General features: G+C 41.5%; 1 protein-coding gene across 9 annotated transcripts in view; it reads left to right on the top strand.

Moving 5' to 3' along the window:
• STXBP5L (syntaxin binding protein 5L) overlaps positions 1-18,698 on the top strand; it is a 165,086-nt gene that overhangs the window by 113,969 nt on the left and 32,419 nt on the right. For 3 of the 9 annotated variants that reach the window (XM_036448292.2, XM_036448295.2, XM_036448296.2), the window contains 3 exons: positions 733-798; positions 4,587-4,676; positions 18,419-18,469. In XM_036448292.2, coding sequence (XP_036304185.1) covers positions 733-798; positions 4,587-4,676; positions 18,419-18,469 — 207 coding nt within the window. The remainder of the gene's footprint in view (positions 1-732; positions 799-4,586; positions 4,677-18,418; positions 18,470-18,698) is intronic. The other 6 variants (XM_036448297.2, XM_045583962.1, XM_045583961.1 and 3 more) reach the window with 3 other exon arrangements.

The following is an 18,698-nucleotide window of genomic DNA, read 5'->3' as shown; positions in this document are numbered from 1 at the left end:
AAGTTTTGACCATATCCCACACAATGCAGAAGCTGCCTCTGCACTAGGGATGTCCGACTGATGGCTTAGGCCCGCTCCCATAGGTCTGCAAGAGGGCACAGGCCAGGCTGAGGGACCCCTCTGAGTGATGAATTTCATGCACCTGGACCCAGATAACATATGGAAGCAACCTAGGTGTCCAGTGATAAATGAATGGATGAAGATGTGGCATATATACAATGGAGTATTACTCAATAATAAAAAAAGAAATCCTGCCATTTGCAACAAAATGGATGGACCTAAAGGATATTATAATACATGAAATAAGTCAGAGAAAGACAAATAGCACCTAATTTCATGTATATGTTGAATTTTTAAAAATTAAAACAAATGAAGAAACAAAATAAAATAGAAATAAAGAACAAATTAATGGTTGTTACCAAAAAGGATAGTAGAGGAATGGATGAAAAAGGCAGAGGGGAAATATAGTCCATAATAGTCTAATAAATTGGCACAATGATGGATGGTTACTAGACTTAGTGTGGTGATCACATTGTAAGATATATAAATGTCAATTACTTGAAACTAGTATTTTATGCCAACTATATTTTAACTTAAAAAGATTAACACAAATTATCATAAATGAACATAGAAAAGTAGTTTTCACAGGGAAAACTTTAAAACTTATAAAAATAAGAATTATCTACAAAGTATTAGCAAATTTTACCTTATTTTTTATCATTTTATTTTCAGGTTTAACTGAGCTGAATGACAATCCAGTTCCCCTGGATCTTGAACGCTGCAAGTCTCCCACTTCAGGTAAACATGAGTGGTAATTTTCAGGCTCTGCTAACTCGCTGCCATAATCTACTGCTTTATTTTCTAAATTCTTATAATGTAAGATTTGTTATTTTAGTAAAAGGGTAAGTCAGTTTCTGTAACTAACCATAAGCAAATTTGATTCCAAAATTAAATAGAACTACATTTTTGTAAAAATATTTTTGGTCTCTTAAAAAATTAACATGAGAGATATTAGTGCAATACTTTTAAAGACATTTTAACCTGTCCAGTGTGGCTTGCTAGTTGAGCATTGACCATTAAGTCATGATTCAATTCCTGGTCAGGGCAAATGCCCTGGTTGCAGGCTCCATCCCCAGCAGAGAGTGTGCAGGAGGCAGTTGATAGATGCTTCTCTCTCTTCATTGATGCTTCTATCTCTCCCTCCCTCTCCCTTTGTCTCTTTGATAGTAGAGGATTTTCAATTTTGTTTTTTGTGGTTCTTTTCCAAGAGTGTTATAGTTCTTCTCAGTCTTTTGTGTTAACTTTTTGAAACAATTAGTTTGCACATACACAAATATGTTTAGATAGTGATTGCAATTTTATTGGATCTACAACTTAATTGTGCAAAATTAGCATTTAATAATCTTGAATTTTCTACTTGGTATATCTCCATTTATCTCTTCTTTACATTCAGAAATATTTTTAGTCTTCTTTGTAGAGGTTTTGCACACCTTTCATTGGATTTAATCCTTTGTATTTAATTTTTTTATATTGAAAATTTTCAAATTTCTTTTTCTTACTGTTTTTGGGTAGAATATAAAAATACAATTATTTTTTCCACATTTTAATGGTATTTTTTTTAATATATTTCACAGAAGATTACTAATATTCCACACACTAGGTTCACCTATGTGTTCCTTCAATGAGTGAAACATTCCCCATAGGTAATGCATAGGTTAGTCTATGACATAATGTATAATCAATGCATTTGTTTCTCTCTTTTGTTTTTGCTCAGTCCCTCCACCCCTTAAGCCTCTCCACACCAGAGATGTCTGCCTGCTCTCTCTGAGTCTTTCTCTATTTTGCTTGTTAGTTCAGTTTGTTCATAAATTCTACATATGAATGAAATCATATGATACTTGTCCTTTTCTGACTGGCTTATTATATTTAGCAATGTTTTCCAGGTCCATCTTAATTTTTATATATTAAATTGAATCTAGAAAATTTGATAAATTTATTTAACTCCAATAAATTATAAATTCTTTTGCATCTGATTATATCTATGCATCTGAGTATACTCCCTATTAAAATGACAGTTCTATTTCTTCTTTCTAAAGGAAGAAATTCGCTAGAACTTCCAATACAATGTTGAATAGATGTGGTGTTAGCAAACACCTTTTCCTTATTTTTAATCTCAGGGATAAGTCTTGTAGTATTGCATAATTATGGTAATTGCTGTGGTTTCTAGTTAGACATCCTGCTTTTAGCCCTCTCTGCCTATGATATTCTTTTTTTTATTATTGATTTTTTTAGAGGGAGAGAGAGAAACATTGACTTGTTGTTCCACTTATTGATGCATTCATTGACTGCTTCTTGTATGTGTCCTGATGGAAGATTGAACCTGTAGCCTTGAGGTATTGAGAAAATGCTCTGACCAACTGATCTACCCAGCCAGGATTGATGGTTCTTCTTTTATTAATGTTAGAGCAGTTCTGGAAACACCACCATCACATTTTTATTTTTTATTTTTTGGCAGACTCAGAGGAATTTGCATGCAATCAACTAGATTGCTCCAAAGCAGAAAGATTTCGAATACATTTATACTAGTATTCTGTTAGTTGGGACAGTAATAATTGACTAATGAAATTCATTGATCACTTCAGTGGCTTGAGACTGGTTTACTAGCTAGGTTCTGCTCTTCTTTTGTAGCAACTTGAAATTATAAATAACCTTAATTGAGGAATTAAAAGATCTTTTTCTTTTAAAGGTTTTTAGTCATTATATATTTGTTATAATATGTGAAGTATATTTTTCTGGGGAAAGTGCCAACAGAGCTTAATTTATCTTATTTAATATTGAAAATACTCAATATTTGTTTATGTCATTCATTTCCCATGAAAAAGAAAAAAATAAGTGTATATGAAGGGTCTTTTTAAGTCCACAGAGGAGAATGTGTCCAGTACTATTTCCAGAATACCATAACAACACATACACATAAAACTACATTCTACAATCTCTTGCTATTGTTTTTTTTAAAATATATTTTATTGATTTTTTAGAGAGGAAGGGAGAGGGAGAGAGAGTTAGAAACGTCGATGAGAGACAAACATCGGCCAGCTGCCTCTTGCACACCCCCTACCGGGGATGTGCCCACAACCAATGTACATGCCCTTGGCTGGTATCGATTCTGGGACCTTTCAGTACGCAGACCGATGCTCTACCACTGACCCAAATTGGTTTCGGTTTCTTGCTATTGTTAAAGGACTTGCTGCATCCAATCTAGATTATCAGGCAAAACGTGAGGTAAATGCAGACTTTTTAGCCCATTCTCATACAACTAAAGTATAACTATGGGGGGGAAAAGCAAATTTAAGACTTTTAACAGTCATTTACAAAACTCATGAAGCTTATCTCTGGAGGTAGAAAAGAATGACAATATAAACAATTAAAATATTTAAATAACTTATGAATGACAGATCAATATGTATATATATATATGTGTGTGTGTTGCAAATTTGCATTAACTATTCTTAAAAGAAAGCATTTATCTGTTGTCAAATTCCTGTTTGTGAAGCCCCCCTTATCTTTGTGTTTTTGTTCATAGAGGCAATCTTAGTGACTACAGTATCTTTTAGTGTCATTGAACTTTTAGTGAAACCCAATGTTGCAATTTTGCATTAAATATTCCTTTAAAAAAAAAAGCATTTATCTGTTGTCAAATTCTCTACAGCAGTCAAGGCTCTACAGCAGTGATTCTCAGCCTATGGGTTGAGAACTGCTAGCAGGGTCACCTAAGACCACCGGAAAACACAGATATTTACATTACAATTCATAACAGTAGCAAAATAACAGTTATAAAGTAGCCACAAAAATAATTTTATGGTTGGGGGTCACCACAACATGAGGAACTGTACTAAAGGGTTGCAGCATTAGAAAGGTTGAGAACCACTACCCTAAAGGAAACAGTACCTTTTCCTTTGGACTAAGAGTTGAAAGTTAATGAAGCCTTCAACTGTAGGATTATGTCTGTTCACAGGTGTGAATTTTTATACTTTGTCTTCCTTGAAGCTGTGTCTTTAAAAATCATTTGCTCAAATGAATATCTTTTTCTAGATTGGCATTCTAATACTGTTGCTACCTATACAGCCATCCAACCTCATGATTCTCACCATCCACAATATACAATAGACTTCTTATGCTATCAAGTCAGCTGAGGGTTAGGGTGATATTTATCTTTATAAAATATATTTATTTAGGCATCTTTAATAAAGATATTTATTAAAATATCGAGGACGAATGTCTTAAATACTAAGAAGGAAGTAACCAAATCTATTCTCAAATATGAGTTATAACTAGTTCTTAGAGCTTGTTCTGAATGCTCCTTCTGTGTGATTCTATGCATCTAGAACTCCACTGTACTCTCCAAAGAAGAAATCTTTTTCCCTTTAAGCAGTCTTCTGTTGGAGCAGTACCAAAATACACAGATAAAGGCATAAAACAGAAACCCTTCTAAATAGTTACCGCAAAATTTGCCTCTAAAGTAAAAATTCTTGGTTCAGTTGGACTAAGAAATTAGATGCCAAAAGTTTTTTATTCCTTTTCTTTAGGACTTCCTACCAGAACTCCTGAGGCAGCACTTGGCTTTAGGAATGAAATGCCAGCTGTGAGACAGAGGAATCAAGTCCATCATTTGCCAGGTGAAAGTGAAAATCTCTTGTAAACAAACAAGTTTTTCATACCACCACAATTTTCTAGATTCACAATTTGCATCAAAAGCTTTATTCTCATTTGTTGTGCTGGAACACAGATCCCTCATGGTGAATGAAGACAAATTTCCCTGAAGCAATGGTTAACACTGACTTCAGGAGATAAAAAGCAGAACCCCTGAGGATTTTTCTTTTTTTAACAATTTTGAAATGTTCCATAGAATTTTGTTACTTTTCTACTCTACACCTAAATTATTTTATCAGGCCTATAAGAAAATATGGAGGGGCCAACATAGAATTCGGGGAAAACTTAAGGACTAAGAAGTAAAGTGGGTTTATAAAATTTTTCCATAATTCTTAGTAATAAAATTAAATATTTTCTATGATCAGAAACAACTATGATGATCATGGGAACTCCACGAAAGAACTGCCTCAAAGGAACAATGTCCTCTCAAAAATATTGAGCAGAAAGTAAGGTTTTATAATCTGAATTTTATGTAGTCATTGGATATTTGATGATGCTCATAGGGGCCAAATCACAATCAAATTCAAATTATGCAGCTTCTTAATTACAAAACCATTGTAAAGTGGTAGTGACCAGATTTGCAACTTGAAAAACCATGAATTATCAATACTCTAAATCCTAAATAAATTCAGCAACCAGGAAACCTAAAGACAATTTAAACCAACAGTTTTCCAGACAGTAATTTTTTAGTAGTTTCTTTTTTTCTTACATAATACAACAACCCGATGACATGCCTTTTTCTGAGGAGAATTCCAAGTTAGTTACATTTGGTTGTAAAGCCTATAATTTAAAAAAAGTTTTCTGTTTTTTATTAATAAAATGAAAAAGTAAATATGAGTTACAAAAAAAATAATCACAATTGAAATATGACATCCAAGCATTGAGAAAGTGAGAAGCTGCTGAGGCATGAGCATATTTTGACAAGTTCAAAAGAACTTAAGAAATATATTTTGCATGAAACATTAGAAACATAGTTTACCATTTAAATTCCAGGAAAAAAACAAAACCATGAGATTTGAAAATAATTTTTTATAGTTCATAAAAATCAAATTATCACCCTAGCTGGTTTGGCTCAGTGGATAGAGCATCAGCCTATGGACTAAAGGGTCTCTGGTTTGATTTCAGTCAATCCATAGTGAGGGGTGTACAGGAGGCAGCTGGTCAATGATTCTCATTATTGATGTTGCTATATCTCTCCCTTTCCCTTCCTCTCTGAAATCAATAAAAATATATTTTTTAAAATAAATTATTACTTTTTAGATTTATTAAGCCTTGTTTGCTAAAAATTGTAATCAACACTAGTATAGCACTTTAAAACAAACAAGGTATTTTTCATGTGTATTATTTAATCCTACAGCAACCTTGTAACATTGGTATTATTCTCATTTTGTATGGATGGAGAAATTATGGCCAAGAAAAATCTATAACTTGCCCAAGGTTATCCTATTAGTAAATAGCTTAGTCTGAACCAACCCAGTTCTTGAGACTTCAAGGTCCTCTGACCCCAAATTATTTGATCTCCTATTTGCATCTTTAAAAAAAATTGTGTGGAAGAACCTGCAAGGGAGGGTCAGTTGGAGACGATCAACCCTGCAGGGGAGAGCAGTTAGGAATGACCAGGCCAGCAGAGGAGGGAAGTTGGAGACAAATATGCTGGCAGGGGAGCAGTTAGGCATCAATCAGGCTGGCATGGGAGTGGTTAGGGTGATCAGGCTGACAGGCAAAAGTGGTTAGGGGAAATCAGGAAGGCAGGCAGGTGAGCAGTTGGGAGCCAGCAGTCCTGGATTGTGAGAGGGATGTCTGACTGCCCGTTTAGGTCCAATCCCGGTGTTCGGACATCCCTTGAGGGGTCCCAGATTGGAAAGGCTGCAGGCTGGGCTGAGAGACACCCCCCCCCATGCACGAATTTTGTGCACCGGGCCTCTAGTTTATTATAAAACACAATAATGAATATCCATGGCCTAAAGAGACTGAATTTGGCCTCCTTGATCATTTAAAATTTCTAACCATTAGTTTTATTTTATTTATAACAAAGTAGAAATATACTTCATTGGAAACCAAAATGTCAATTCAATTGTTTTTAATCAAGAAACAATTAATCAAGGAGGATCCAAGATGGCTGCTCGGGTAGACACCTAACCGCAGCAGCTCACAACAATTTCAATGGAATACAACTAAAATGTAGAGTGGACATTACCCAGACCTACAGGTAGTCGACTGACTGAAAACTCTACAATAGGAAGGTGGGAGAAAACCAGAAGGAAAATCAGAGGAGCTGAAAAAAAAGCCTAAGGTACGGAGACATGCTGTAGGAGAGGGCTGGGTGCTGCCTGGCGTTCCTAGCAGGAAGGAAATAAAACCCCCAGCCTGGGCTGAACCCCTGGCAGCACTGAGCCCCATTATGGGCCAGATTCTGGGGACCCAGGCTCCAGCAGGGGGAGACGGGGCTGGGAGGCTGAATCCCAGGGGAAAAACGAAAGGCGGGGGGGTCCTGGAGTCGCGCGCACTTTGCGCGCAGAGGACTGAATGTAGACTCTGATGCTGGATTACCCTAGCCGGAAGAAACAAAGCCTCTGGCGGCGTTGAGCCTCAGAACGGAGCGCCCCGAACTCCCGGTCTGGGCCAGTCCCTGGGGACCCAGGCCCAGGCACAGGGAGACTGGGCTGTGAGGCGAAATCCCGGGGACGGCGCGAAAGGCGGGGGCCCCCGGAGTCGCGCGCTTTGTGCGCAGAGGACTGAATGTTGACTCTGATGCTGGATTACCCTAGCCAGAAGAAACAAAGCCTTCGGCTGTGCTGAGCCTCAGACCTGACCGCCCCGAACTCCCAGTCTGGGCCAGTCCCTGGGGACCCAGGCTGGGCAGGGGGAGACGGGGCTGTGAGGTGGAGTCCTGGGAGCACGGCGAAAGGCCAAGCCCCCGGAATCGCGCACACTGCGCGCAGAGGACAGTCTGTTGACTCTGATCCTGGACTCCCCTATCAGGAGAGAGAAAGAAAGCTCCAGACTGGAGGATCGCGACTAGGAGCAGGAGCCCCCGCTGGACACCGGCCAGCCGGGCACCAGCAAGGAGCCGGGCAACGGGGCCCCCAGGCGGGGGGGGGGGGGGGGGGGGGGGTGCCCCTGAGCCGTCGACCGCTGAGCGCAGGCAACTGAGCCAAGGACCAGGGATGCTTCCTGGGCGGCGCCAACCCTGGCGACAGGCTGAAGCAGCGCAGGAGCCCCCGGAGAACAAAGGGGTGCCACAGGCCAACCTGCTGAGATTCCAGGACCGGGAGGAAGAAACCATAGAAGTTCTCAATGTGAAGAAATCAAGTGAGAGCAAATGATAGTAAAATTACTTAAGAAAGAATGCAAAGAATATCTTGAAAAATCAAAGACTAAGTCAGAACTCAACTCACCAGCCAACATTGCAACATAAATGCATTTTTTTAAAAAAAAAAAAAAAAAAAAAGAAAGAAAGAAAGAAAGAAAGAAAGAAAGAAAGAAAAAGGGACAGAATGTTGGAACAGCGGCGAAAGAAAGAAAGAAAGAAAGAAAGAAAGAAAGAAAGAAAGAAAGAAAGAAAGAAAGAAAGAAAGAAAGAAAAAGGGACAGAATGTTGGAACAGCGGCGAAAGAAAGAAAGAAAGAAAGAAAGAAAGAAAGAAAGAAAGAAAGAAAGAAAGAAAGAAAGAAAAAGGGACAGAATGTTGGAACAGCGGCGACCAGGCCTAGAGTGGCCAGGCACAAGGCAGTGGCAGCCGGGCCCGGAGCAGCAGTGGCCAGGCCCCAGAGCAGCAGCAGCCAGAACCAGAGCATCAATGGCCAGCACTGGAGCAGCCAGACCTGGGGCAGTGGCAGCCAGGCCTGAGGCAGAGGCGGCCAAGCCCAGGGTGGCCAGTCCAGGAACACCCAGACCCGGAGTGGCCGGGCCCAGAGCAGCCGGGTTGGGAGCAGCCAGGCCCAGAACAGCAGAAACCAAGCCCAAAGCATCCAGCCCGGGTGCGGCCAGGCTCGGAGCACCCGGGCCCGGGGCAACCGGGCCCAGAGCAGCCGGGTCTGGTGCGGCCAGGCCCGGAGCAGCAACTGCCAGGCTGGGAGCGGTCAGGCCCGGAGCAGTGGCTGCCAGGCTGGGAGCAGCCAGGCTAGGAGCAGCGGCTGCCAGGCTGGGAGCGGCCAGGCCCGGAGCAACCAGGTCCGGTGCGGCCAGGCCCGGAGCAGCGGCTGACAGGCTGGGAGCAGCCAGGCCCCGAACGGCTGGGCCCGGAGCAACCGGGCCCAGAGCAGCTGGGTCGGGTGTGGCCAGGCCTGTAGCAGTAACAGCCAAGTCCAGAGCAACTAGGTCGGGAGCGGCAGTGACCAGACCTGGAGCAGCGACTGCCAGGCTGGGAGCAGCCAGGCCCGGGGCAGCCGGGTCTGGTGCGGCCAGGCCCGGAGCAGTGGCTGCCAGGCTGGGAGTGGCCAGGCTCGGAGCAGCGGCTGCCAGGCTGGGAGCGGCCAGGCCCGGAGCAGCCGGGTCTGGTGCGGCCAGGCCAGGAGCAGCGGCTGACAGGCTGGGAGCAGCCAGGCCCGGAGCGGCCGGGCCCGGAGCAACCGGGCCCAGAGCAGCTGGGTCGGGTGTGGCCAGGCCTGTAGCAACAACAGTCAAGTCCAGAGCAACTAGGTCGGGAGCGGCAGTGACCAGACCCGGAGCAGCGACTGCCAGGCTGGGAGCGGCCAGGCCCGGAACAGCCGAGTCTGGTGCAGCCAGGCCCGGAGCAGTGCTGCCAGGCTGGGAGCAGCCAGGCTAGGAGCAGCGGCTGTCAGGCTGGGAGCGGCCAGGCCCGGAGCAACCGGGCCCAGAGCAGCTGGGTCGGGTGTGGCCAGGCCTGTAGCAGCAACAGCCAAGTCCAGAGCAACTAGGTTGGGAGCAGCAGTGACCAGACCTGGAGCAGCGACTGCCAGGCTGGGAGCGGCCAGGCCCGGAACAGCCGGGTCTGCTGTGGCCAGGCCCGGAGCAAAGGCTGCCAGGCTGGGAGCGGCCAGGCCCGGAGCAGCCGGGTCTGGTGCGGCCAGGCCAGGAGCAGCGGCTGACAGGCTGGGAGCAGCCAGGCCCGGAGCGGCCGGGCCCGGAGCAACCGGGCCCAGAGCAGCCGGGTCGGGTGTGGCCAGGCCTGTAGCAGTAACAGCCAAGTCCAGAGCAACTAGGTCGGGAGCGGCAGTGACCAGACCCGGAGCAGCGACTGCCAGGCTGGGAGCGGCCAGGCCCGGAGCAGCCGGGTCTGGTGCGGCCAGGCCCGGAGCAGTGGCTGCCAGGCTGGGAGTGGCCAGGCTCGGAGCAGCGGTTGCCAGGCTGGGAGCGGCCAGGCCCGGAGCAGCCGGGTCTGGTGCGGCCAGGCCAGGAGCAGCGGCTGACAGGCTGGGAGCAGCCAGGCCCGGAGCGGCCGGGCCCGGAGCGACGGGCCCAGAGCAACTGGGCCCAGAGCAGCCGAGTCGGGTGTGGCCAGGCCTGTAGCAGCAACAGTCAAGTCCAGAGCAACTGGGTCGGGAGCGGCAGTGACCAGACACGGAGCAGCTGGTTGTGGAACAAACCAGAGCAACAGAGGCCAGGCCCGGAGCAGCCTGGCCCAAAACAGCTCGCTCCTCACCTGCCCCTGCCCCACGGCTGCCCCTCAGACATGGCTGGAAACTTTTGCGGGAACTTGAGGGTCTGCTGAATCAAGTGATGAAGGCTTATATCTGGATGTGTTGAGTTAGTATAGTGCTGGGGTGTTGATCTGTGAGTGCCTTGGGTGGGGCCTGGATGAGGCTGGTTGTCCTATTTGGAAATGTCTTTTGTGTGAAGTGTATCATTGGGCATGTGGAGGTATTATTGATATGAGAAAATGCTAAGTAACAGATTTGCTATCTGAAAAGGGATTTACTATCGGGGAAAGGGAGGGAGGAAGAGACTGAACATAAACTGTGCACCAATGGATGAAGATGAGGGGGCAGAGGGTGGGGTGGGAACCTGGTGGAGGGGGGAAGAAACGAGAAACCTGTGTAATAATATGAACAATAAAGATTGATTAAAAACAAAACAAAAAAAAAAAAAAAAAAAAAAAAGAAACAATTAATCAGCCCTAGCTTGTTTGGCTCAGTGGATAGTGTCCACTCTATCCTGTGGGATGAAGGGTCCTGGGTTTGATACTAGTCAAGGACACATGCCCAGGTTATGGGACCCTCAGTGAGAGGCATGCAGGAAATAGCCGATCAATGATTCTCTGTAATCATTGATGTTTCTACCTCTCTCCCTCTCCCTTCCTCTCTGCAATTAATAAAAATATATTTTAAAAAAACGATTCCAAGCTTTGAATTAGAAACTTTGAGCATCGCTCTTTACATTTGATATTTTAACCTATTCAGGGTCTTTCAGTTCTTAACATTTTGATTCAAATAAGGAACCACAAATCTGTCTGAGACTTATTTGAAGCCAATACAAAATCCCTGTGTTAAACTGGGCTATACTATCCATTGACTTTGAGCTGAATTACAAGTTAGGAAAAGGGCATATGAATATATAGGTGATTGACGGAAATGATACAAACAACACGCATGAAGTGCCCTAGGCAAAACCCTGTCGTCACTTTTTAGGACTAAAGATTCAAAATGAGCTGAATATCAAAGATAGGGTTGAACATATGACCTCATTCTGGCATAGCTATGGGAAACCACCAGAATACTCTGCCTCATGACTATAACAACCTGAGTTTAGGAGGCAGAAAATCTAGGAGTGGAGATAAATAGTCCTGCAAAGTTTTGTAATCTGGTGCTATTGCAGGGCTCTGCCATTGCCTGATCTTTAGGCATGAATTCATAGATAAATATTAATATGCATCAGCCTATTCTTTCGCTCACTTGCATCATCTTTCAGCTCTTATGCCATTCCTCCTAACAATTTCTAGGTAAGCCAGAATGTGATAGAAGTGATTAGGTAAGTGATTAACCATATCTTTGGGGTTGCTTTCCTTCAAACTTTTTTTTTTAAACTCAGATTTGAGATCTATTTATGTAGAATAAATTTCACCTTTTTAGTGTACAATTGATTTATTTTTTGTTTTTAATTTTGCTTTTATTTTCAAAACTGTATGCTGCAACATGTTAAAATAACAAGAAGAATTTCCTGACAATTTGCCCACAATCTGACAGGACTAGGATCATAAGAAATTAAACACTTGCTGCAGCTATATTCCCTGCCCCACAGCTGGATTACCTGTGGTTACTATTTGTTGTGTTATTGTCTGTCAGCCAAGACAGGCAGTTTTTCAAAATGTTAAGTATTAAAGATACTATTCTATATGATGATACACAACATAATTTAAATAGATTTTTATAGCAAAGGAGAGGTTTTTAGAGTGTTATGAATCAAGTGTGGGATGTCATCATTCTTAAAAAGACAGTAGGTTCTTTTACTGTTGTGCAGAGTAAAGAACTACGATAATACTATGTATAAGCAGAGGTTTATCAAGTGTGCTGTGTTTAATCCTGAGCACTCTATTTTAAGTATATTGCCCAGATAAGCCATATAGAATACCATAGAAAGATAATATTTTCTTGCCAACTAGGTTTGATAATGAAAATAATAGATAATGTTGAATGGTTGTTATATATCACACGATGCTAAATACTTTACACACATTTCCTTACTTAATGCTAACAGGATTCCAAAGGAGTAGGGAATATTATTATTCTCCATTTTACAGAGGAAGAGAAACACAATATTTCTGAGATTAAGTAACTACTAGACCAAGGTCACTCAGCTAGTAAATAGTTGAGTCATGATTTGAATCCAACTTACTTGTATTTTTTTTTTAATTTCTTTATTAAGGTATTACATATGTGTCCTTATTTTCCCATTCTCCCCCACTCCCACCCATGCCCTCGCCCCCCTGGTGTCTGTGTCCATTGGTTATGCTTATATGCCTGCATACAAGTCCCTTGCTTGATCTCTCCCTCTTACCCCCACACTCCCCTGCCTTCCCTCAGATGCTTCACTGTCTCTGGATCTGTTTTTGTTCATCAATTTATGTGGTTTATTATATTCCACAAATAAGTGACATTTATCTTTCTCCAACTGACTTATTTCACTTAGCATAATGCTCTCCAGATCCATCCATGCTATTGCAAATGGTATGAGTTCCTTCCTTTTTATAGCAGCATAGTATTCCATTGTGTAGATGTACCACAGTTTTTCAATCCACTCAACTGCTGATGGACACTTAGGCTGCTTCCAAATCTTAGCTATTGTAAAGTATGCTGCTATGAACATAGAGGTGCATATATCCTTTCTGACTGGTATTTCTAGTTTCTTGGGATATTTTCCTAGAAGTGGGATTACTGGGTCAAATGGAAGTCTCATTTTTAGTTTTTTTGAGGAAACTCCATACTGTTCTTCACAGTGGCTGCACCAGTCTGCATTCCCACCAGCAGTGAACGAGGGTTCCTTTTTCTCCACACCCTCACCAGCACTTGTCATTTGTTGATGATGCCTCATTGTTGTTTTGATTTGCCTCTCGGATGATTAGTGACTTTAAGCATGTTTTCATATGTCTCTTGGCCTTCTATATGTCCTCTTTCGAAATGTATCTATTAGGTCCATTGCCCATTTTTTATTGGGTTATCTTCCTTTTGTTAAGTTGTATTAAGTTCCCTGTAAGTGTTGGAGATTAAACACTTATTGGAGCTAACATTGGTAAATATGTTCCTCCATCCAGTGGACTTTGTTGTTGGTTGATGGTTCCTTTTGCTGTGCAGAAGCTTCTATTTTGATGTAGTCCCATTTATTTTCTATTTAGTTTCCATTGCCCTAGGAGCTGTGTCAGTGAAGATATTGCTTTGGCATATGTTTGAGATTTTATCTATACCACCTGTAGATTTCTCTAAGGTTTTTATGGTCCTTTATCTATTCTGAAGTTATTTTTGTCTATGGTGTAAGTTCGTGGTTTAATTTTTGTGTGTTTGTGTGCGTGTGGTTTTTGTTTTTTGTTTTTTGTTTTTTTGCATGTATCTGTCCGATTTTCCCAACACCATTTATTGAAGAGACTGTCTGGACTCCATTGTATGCTCTTGTCTCCTTTGTCAAATAGTAATTGAGCATAATGGTTTGAGTGGGTTTCTGGGTTCTTGATTCTATTTCATTGGTCTATATGTCTGTTCTTATGCCACTGCCAGGCAGTTTTGAGGACAGTGGCTTTGTAATCAGCTTTATATCTGGCATTTAGATGCCTCCTACTTTGTATTTCTTTTTCAGGATTGCTGCAGTTATTCAGGGCCTTATAAATATTTCTCTCTTTTCCGCAACCAGCACAGCTAGAAAGCAGACAGGAGTCCTGAGTAGGGGTGATGGGGATTGAGAAAATAAAAGAGACAGACACAAAGACAGTAGGGAAAGCTGGAATCAGGTGGGATAGCTGTCCTGTGATGGAGAGGCAGTGATCCAGAGCTGATACAGCATGTTTATTTTATACAATAAGATACCAGGAAGTTTTACTAAAGTTTAAGATAAAGAAAATATGTGGCCGAGACCAGTTTGGCTCAGTGGATAGAGCGTCGGCTTGGGGACTGAAAGGTCCCGGGTTCAATTACGGTCAAGGGCATGTACCTTGGTTGCGGGCACATCCCCAGTAGGGGGTGTGCAAGAAGAGGCTGATCGATGACTCTCTCTCATCGATGTTTCTAACTCTCTATCTCTCTCCCTTCCTCTCTGTACAAAATCAATAAAATATATATTTTTAAAAATATGTGCATTCTTGTGGCTTCTTTGTAATCGTCACTTCTGGGTGGGCCCAGACTATTGAGATTGTTCCTGATGCCTGGCTGGATTTAGAGAATGAAATCCACCCCCTGCCGCCTGACATAAAGGCCAGACTTACAATTCACCTGCCTGTGACAAGATTTGTTTCCAGGGCATGACTCTGCCAGGCACCACTAGACTCAGATGACAGTCAGCTCAGGGGCCTTTTCCAGGCGCTCTCTACATCTCTCTCTTCTTTGTATTTTAAGTGTAGTTTATGGGCATCTATTGTAATTAAAGTCTTTGGACTTGAGATCCCAGGAGCTTGCTGCTCACTGAAAGAAAGCAGGATAAAATTAATGGTACACAAAGAAATCCTATTAGGTACCAGGTGCTGTGTTTTAACATTTTCCACGGATTAAATAATTTTAAATTACCCAGCAAATTTTTGCCAGTTTCCCTGGAGGTATAATTTCATCATGACTATTCTACATGGCTTGCACATGTTTGTGTAGCCATACTATGTCTATACTGATACTATTATGATGCCATATTCCCTGTGGGTGCATCTTGATTTTACTTCAATCCCATAGAGGACTATCATAGTGGGCTGAAGTCACACAAAAATATGTAAAAGCAGCGGCATTGCAGCTGCTGTCTAATCTTGACACTTTCTAATTGATTTCCTAGTCCTATTACTATAGCTTCTGAAGCATTTAACTTTGTTTCTAGCCTTTTTTTCTATATCTTCTTGATCATGAAATGTAGTTGAGGTGTTCTGAGCCAATTCGTTGACAAATTTCGCATTCTGGATGCTTTAGGTCAATGCAAGAGAAGCAGTTACAGCAAATGCAATAACAGTAACTTGGGTAACAATACCAAAAACAGTAAGTTCCAAAGCACACTTTTCCTGGGACAGCTGATTATGTAATTCCTGAAATGCCTGGAGGTCCCATCATAATACCATTTTCCTATCATATTGTTAGGAAGCATAATAAAAGAAGGCTGTTTTAAAATTAATATATCTTCATTCAGATTATGCCTGGAAACAGCTTATAAGGTTATAGTGATGGCATTGGACCAGCATAATAGGTGTCCAATCTGGTGATTTTCACATTTCTAGTCACCAATACATATGGAGGCTGGACACAGGCATGAAAGCCATAGCAAGGGCTCAATGAACACGCTCCTTTAATATTAGCTAAGAAAGAACCAGTAAAATTAAGAAAGTCAAGGGCAGTGGCTAAACGCCAAAGATCTTTGTTACCCATCAAACCCTCCTGGTGACATAGGCTCGTGATGGGGATATTTAGCATCAAGCATGTGAGACCAATCCAGTACATACAAGTCAGAGCCAGAATATTGTCTCACTGGTACAGAGTTGGCACATTCTTGCCACTGAGGAAATGCTCCCAGCTCAGTACTGGGCTAATAGGACAGTAAGGGAGCGTGGGGGGGGGGGGGGGGGGAGGAGTTTGAAGGGAGTTGCTAATCAGACAGCCATCGGGTGACCTTAGGAAACCCAAGTTTATTAACTGTCTAGATATATTTTCCCATATTCCAGGGGCCTGCAATATTAGCAATATCTGCGCCTCTATAGGATGTCTTATTTTCTTGGCCAAGCTGTAAACATCCTGAAGTCCCCTTTTTAGATAAATAGAGAGCTCCCAGCTAAAGCCATTATAAGTATAATTACCATGGGAAGAAGGAGTTATGTGCTTGTCAGAGCTACCCCCGACCATATTGGTGTTGTTAATAAACACTGGCACTGATTTCCTGGTCCAGGTGGCTGGGTTGACCACAGGGAGGTCTGGAACATATGTCCAGTAAGTTTCTGCTGCAGCCATACTTACCTGGCAGCTGACAAGTGCCATCATAGCAACAAAAAGGGTAGAGGGGCTTACTAGAAAGCGGTTCTTTCACCTCTTGCCAAGCATCAATGGTCAGCTTCTTCAGTTGACCCTGTGTGGGGTCACTAAGCTTCTCAGGTGGCCTTGTCACCTGTCTTCTGCTTTTCTCCTTCTTTGGGGTTGGTAGATGAGCTGACATCATCATGGGAGGTGTGATCTTTAGCTTCTTGGATGGCGGGATGAGCTGTTCTCCCAGGTCCATGGTTGTGATGCACTGCTTGCTCTTGTCACCCAGATGGGGTTAGAAGTACCTTCTGGAAAGATACAAACGTGCCCTCTTCCCCACATCATTACTGGATCTGGCCCTTTCCACTGCCCTGTTTGTAAATCCTTCCATCATGCCATACCAGCAGATGCTATGGCACCAGGAGCTTGATGCCTCTCAGCTGCTGTGCGACCCTCATTGTCACAATTTTTAAAATTTAAAGTGTAAAGAGTATGATTTAACTGATTCTGTGGAGTAGGATAATACCCCTCTCCCCCTTTCTGTTTTTGTAATTGAGTCTTTAAGGTCCAATTAGCTCTTTCTACAATTGCCTGTCCTTGGGGATTATATGGAATTCCTGTTTTATGTACTATTTGGTATTGCTTGCAAAACTGCTGAGAGGAGGAGCTAGCATAGGCAGGTCCATTATTTGTTTTTATCTCTAGGGGCCATCCCATGACTGGAAAAGCCTCTAGGCAGCGGTTAATTACAAGATAGAGAAAAGAAACATTTGAGGCCTTTTAGAGTCTATTGGGATGATTTAAAGTCAATTCTAGGTCAAGAAAAGTTTCTTAAAATTCAAACCCTTGAAGGATTGTCAAACTTGATTTTACCAAAGGATTATATATTAAAGTGTATGAGACAGGAATATAGGCTAATAAACTTCGGTGCCTACGATTAAAATATTTTTTAAATATCTGATTAATATTACATAATTATTTTACTAGGAAAAAAAAAACTAAACAAAATAAGGCTTATTTTCTAACTTCATTTGTCCTTGGGTGACACTAACTGGATTTCTGTTATCAATCTCCTGGAGTACTTTGACATAAGGTATTTACCCTCTGGTTAGGGAGGCAAAATACAAATCATTGACTTTTAAGTATCCTTGGTTGTTTAGGAAAGACAGGGTTTTCTAGATGGTTGCAAACTGCTGTTTAAATATCTGTTTCCCAGTTCTGCTTGTTCCCTGGATTACTGGCCTGTATCATTTAATCAATTTCCTTTTAACATTTCTCTTTTCCTTCTTATCACATACACAACCTTCACAAATTTCACACTTCCAAATTAGCCTTCAAATCTTCCTTCCATGTCCTTCAAAAATGCATAACCATGCCTCTATCCTTCTATTAAGTATCTCTGATATTCTTTCTTTCTGTCTTACCATCAGCAGCATGTACAGACCTTTTTTTTTCTTTTTTTTTAAATGTATTAGCATTCTTAGAAACCTTAATTTTTCAATGATAATTAAAAAATAGCCAGTATTTCTTAGATTGACATTTATGAACACACTTTAAACATACTTTTACTTTCAATAAAATATGTCTTTAACAAAGTACAAGAGACCTTCTGTAATAAAAACTAAGAGCAGGTGAATTAAAAATATAAGTTTTAATTCACCTGCTCTTAGTTTTTAGTGTTTTAGTGTTTTATGTTATTTTAAAATATGTTTTAAAATGTTGACAAAGTTCATCAGTTTTTACCCTCATTATTTATTATATGACCTGATACCTTTATTGCAATACTTCTTTATCTATTAGATTTATCTAAAACTGTTTTGGGTTATTTCCCAAATAAATAAGAAATCACTCCTTATACTACATGGAAAAATAAACTATGTAGATACACTTAAATATTTACTGTAATACCAATTACTATTCTCATGTTTCTGTTCGCATATTAAATTTTTACTACTGAATGGCAATGAACTAACACTGAACAATATTTCTGCTTCCATACATGCTCACTAAAGTAATGTTTATTAGGATTTTAATAATTATATTTTAAAACATACTGTTCCCCCACACTCCTCTTTAATTTTATATAATTAACAACTGCCTTTTTCCTTTTTCTGTTGTTTCAGTTAAAGGATCAAGAAAGTTAAGTCTGCCAACAGATCTTAAGGCTGATCTTGGTACGGTAGGCAAAAGCCAACAATTTTAAGTTCTCTTACATTCTTTTGGCTGAACATTTTTACCAACCAGTCCATGAATAACACAAGTTTCTTCGATGGCAGTGTTTGATGTTTTTCAAAAAAAAAAAAAGCTTTCTGAAAATCACCATACAGTTCTGTTGGCAGCATTCAACATTTTATTTAGTAATCATTTTATAAAATTATGTTTTACAAATCATTACACACAAAG

This window comes from Pipistrellus kuhlii, unplaced genomic scaffold (assembly GCF_014108245.1).
Source record: "Pipistrellus kuhlii isolate mPipKuh1 unplaced genomic scaffold, mPipKuh1.p scaffold_m20_p_2, whole genome shotgun sequence".
NCBI lineage: Eukaryota > Metazoa > Chordata > Mammalia > Chiroptera > Vespertilionidae > Pipistrellus > Pipistrellus kuhlii.
The sequence above is the reverse complement of the archived record's forward strand: the minus strand, read 5'-3'. Positions and strand labels throughout refer to the sequence as shown.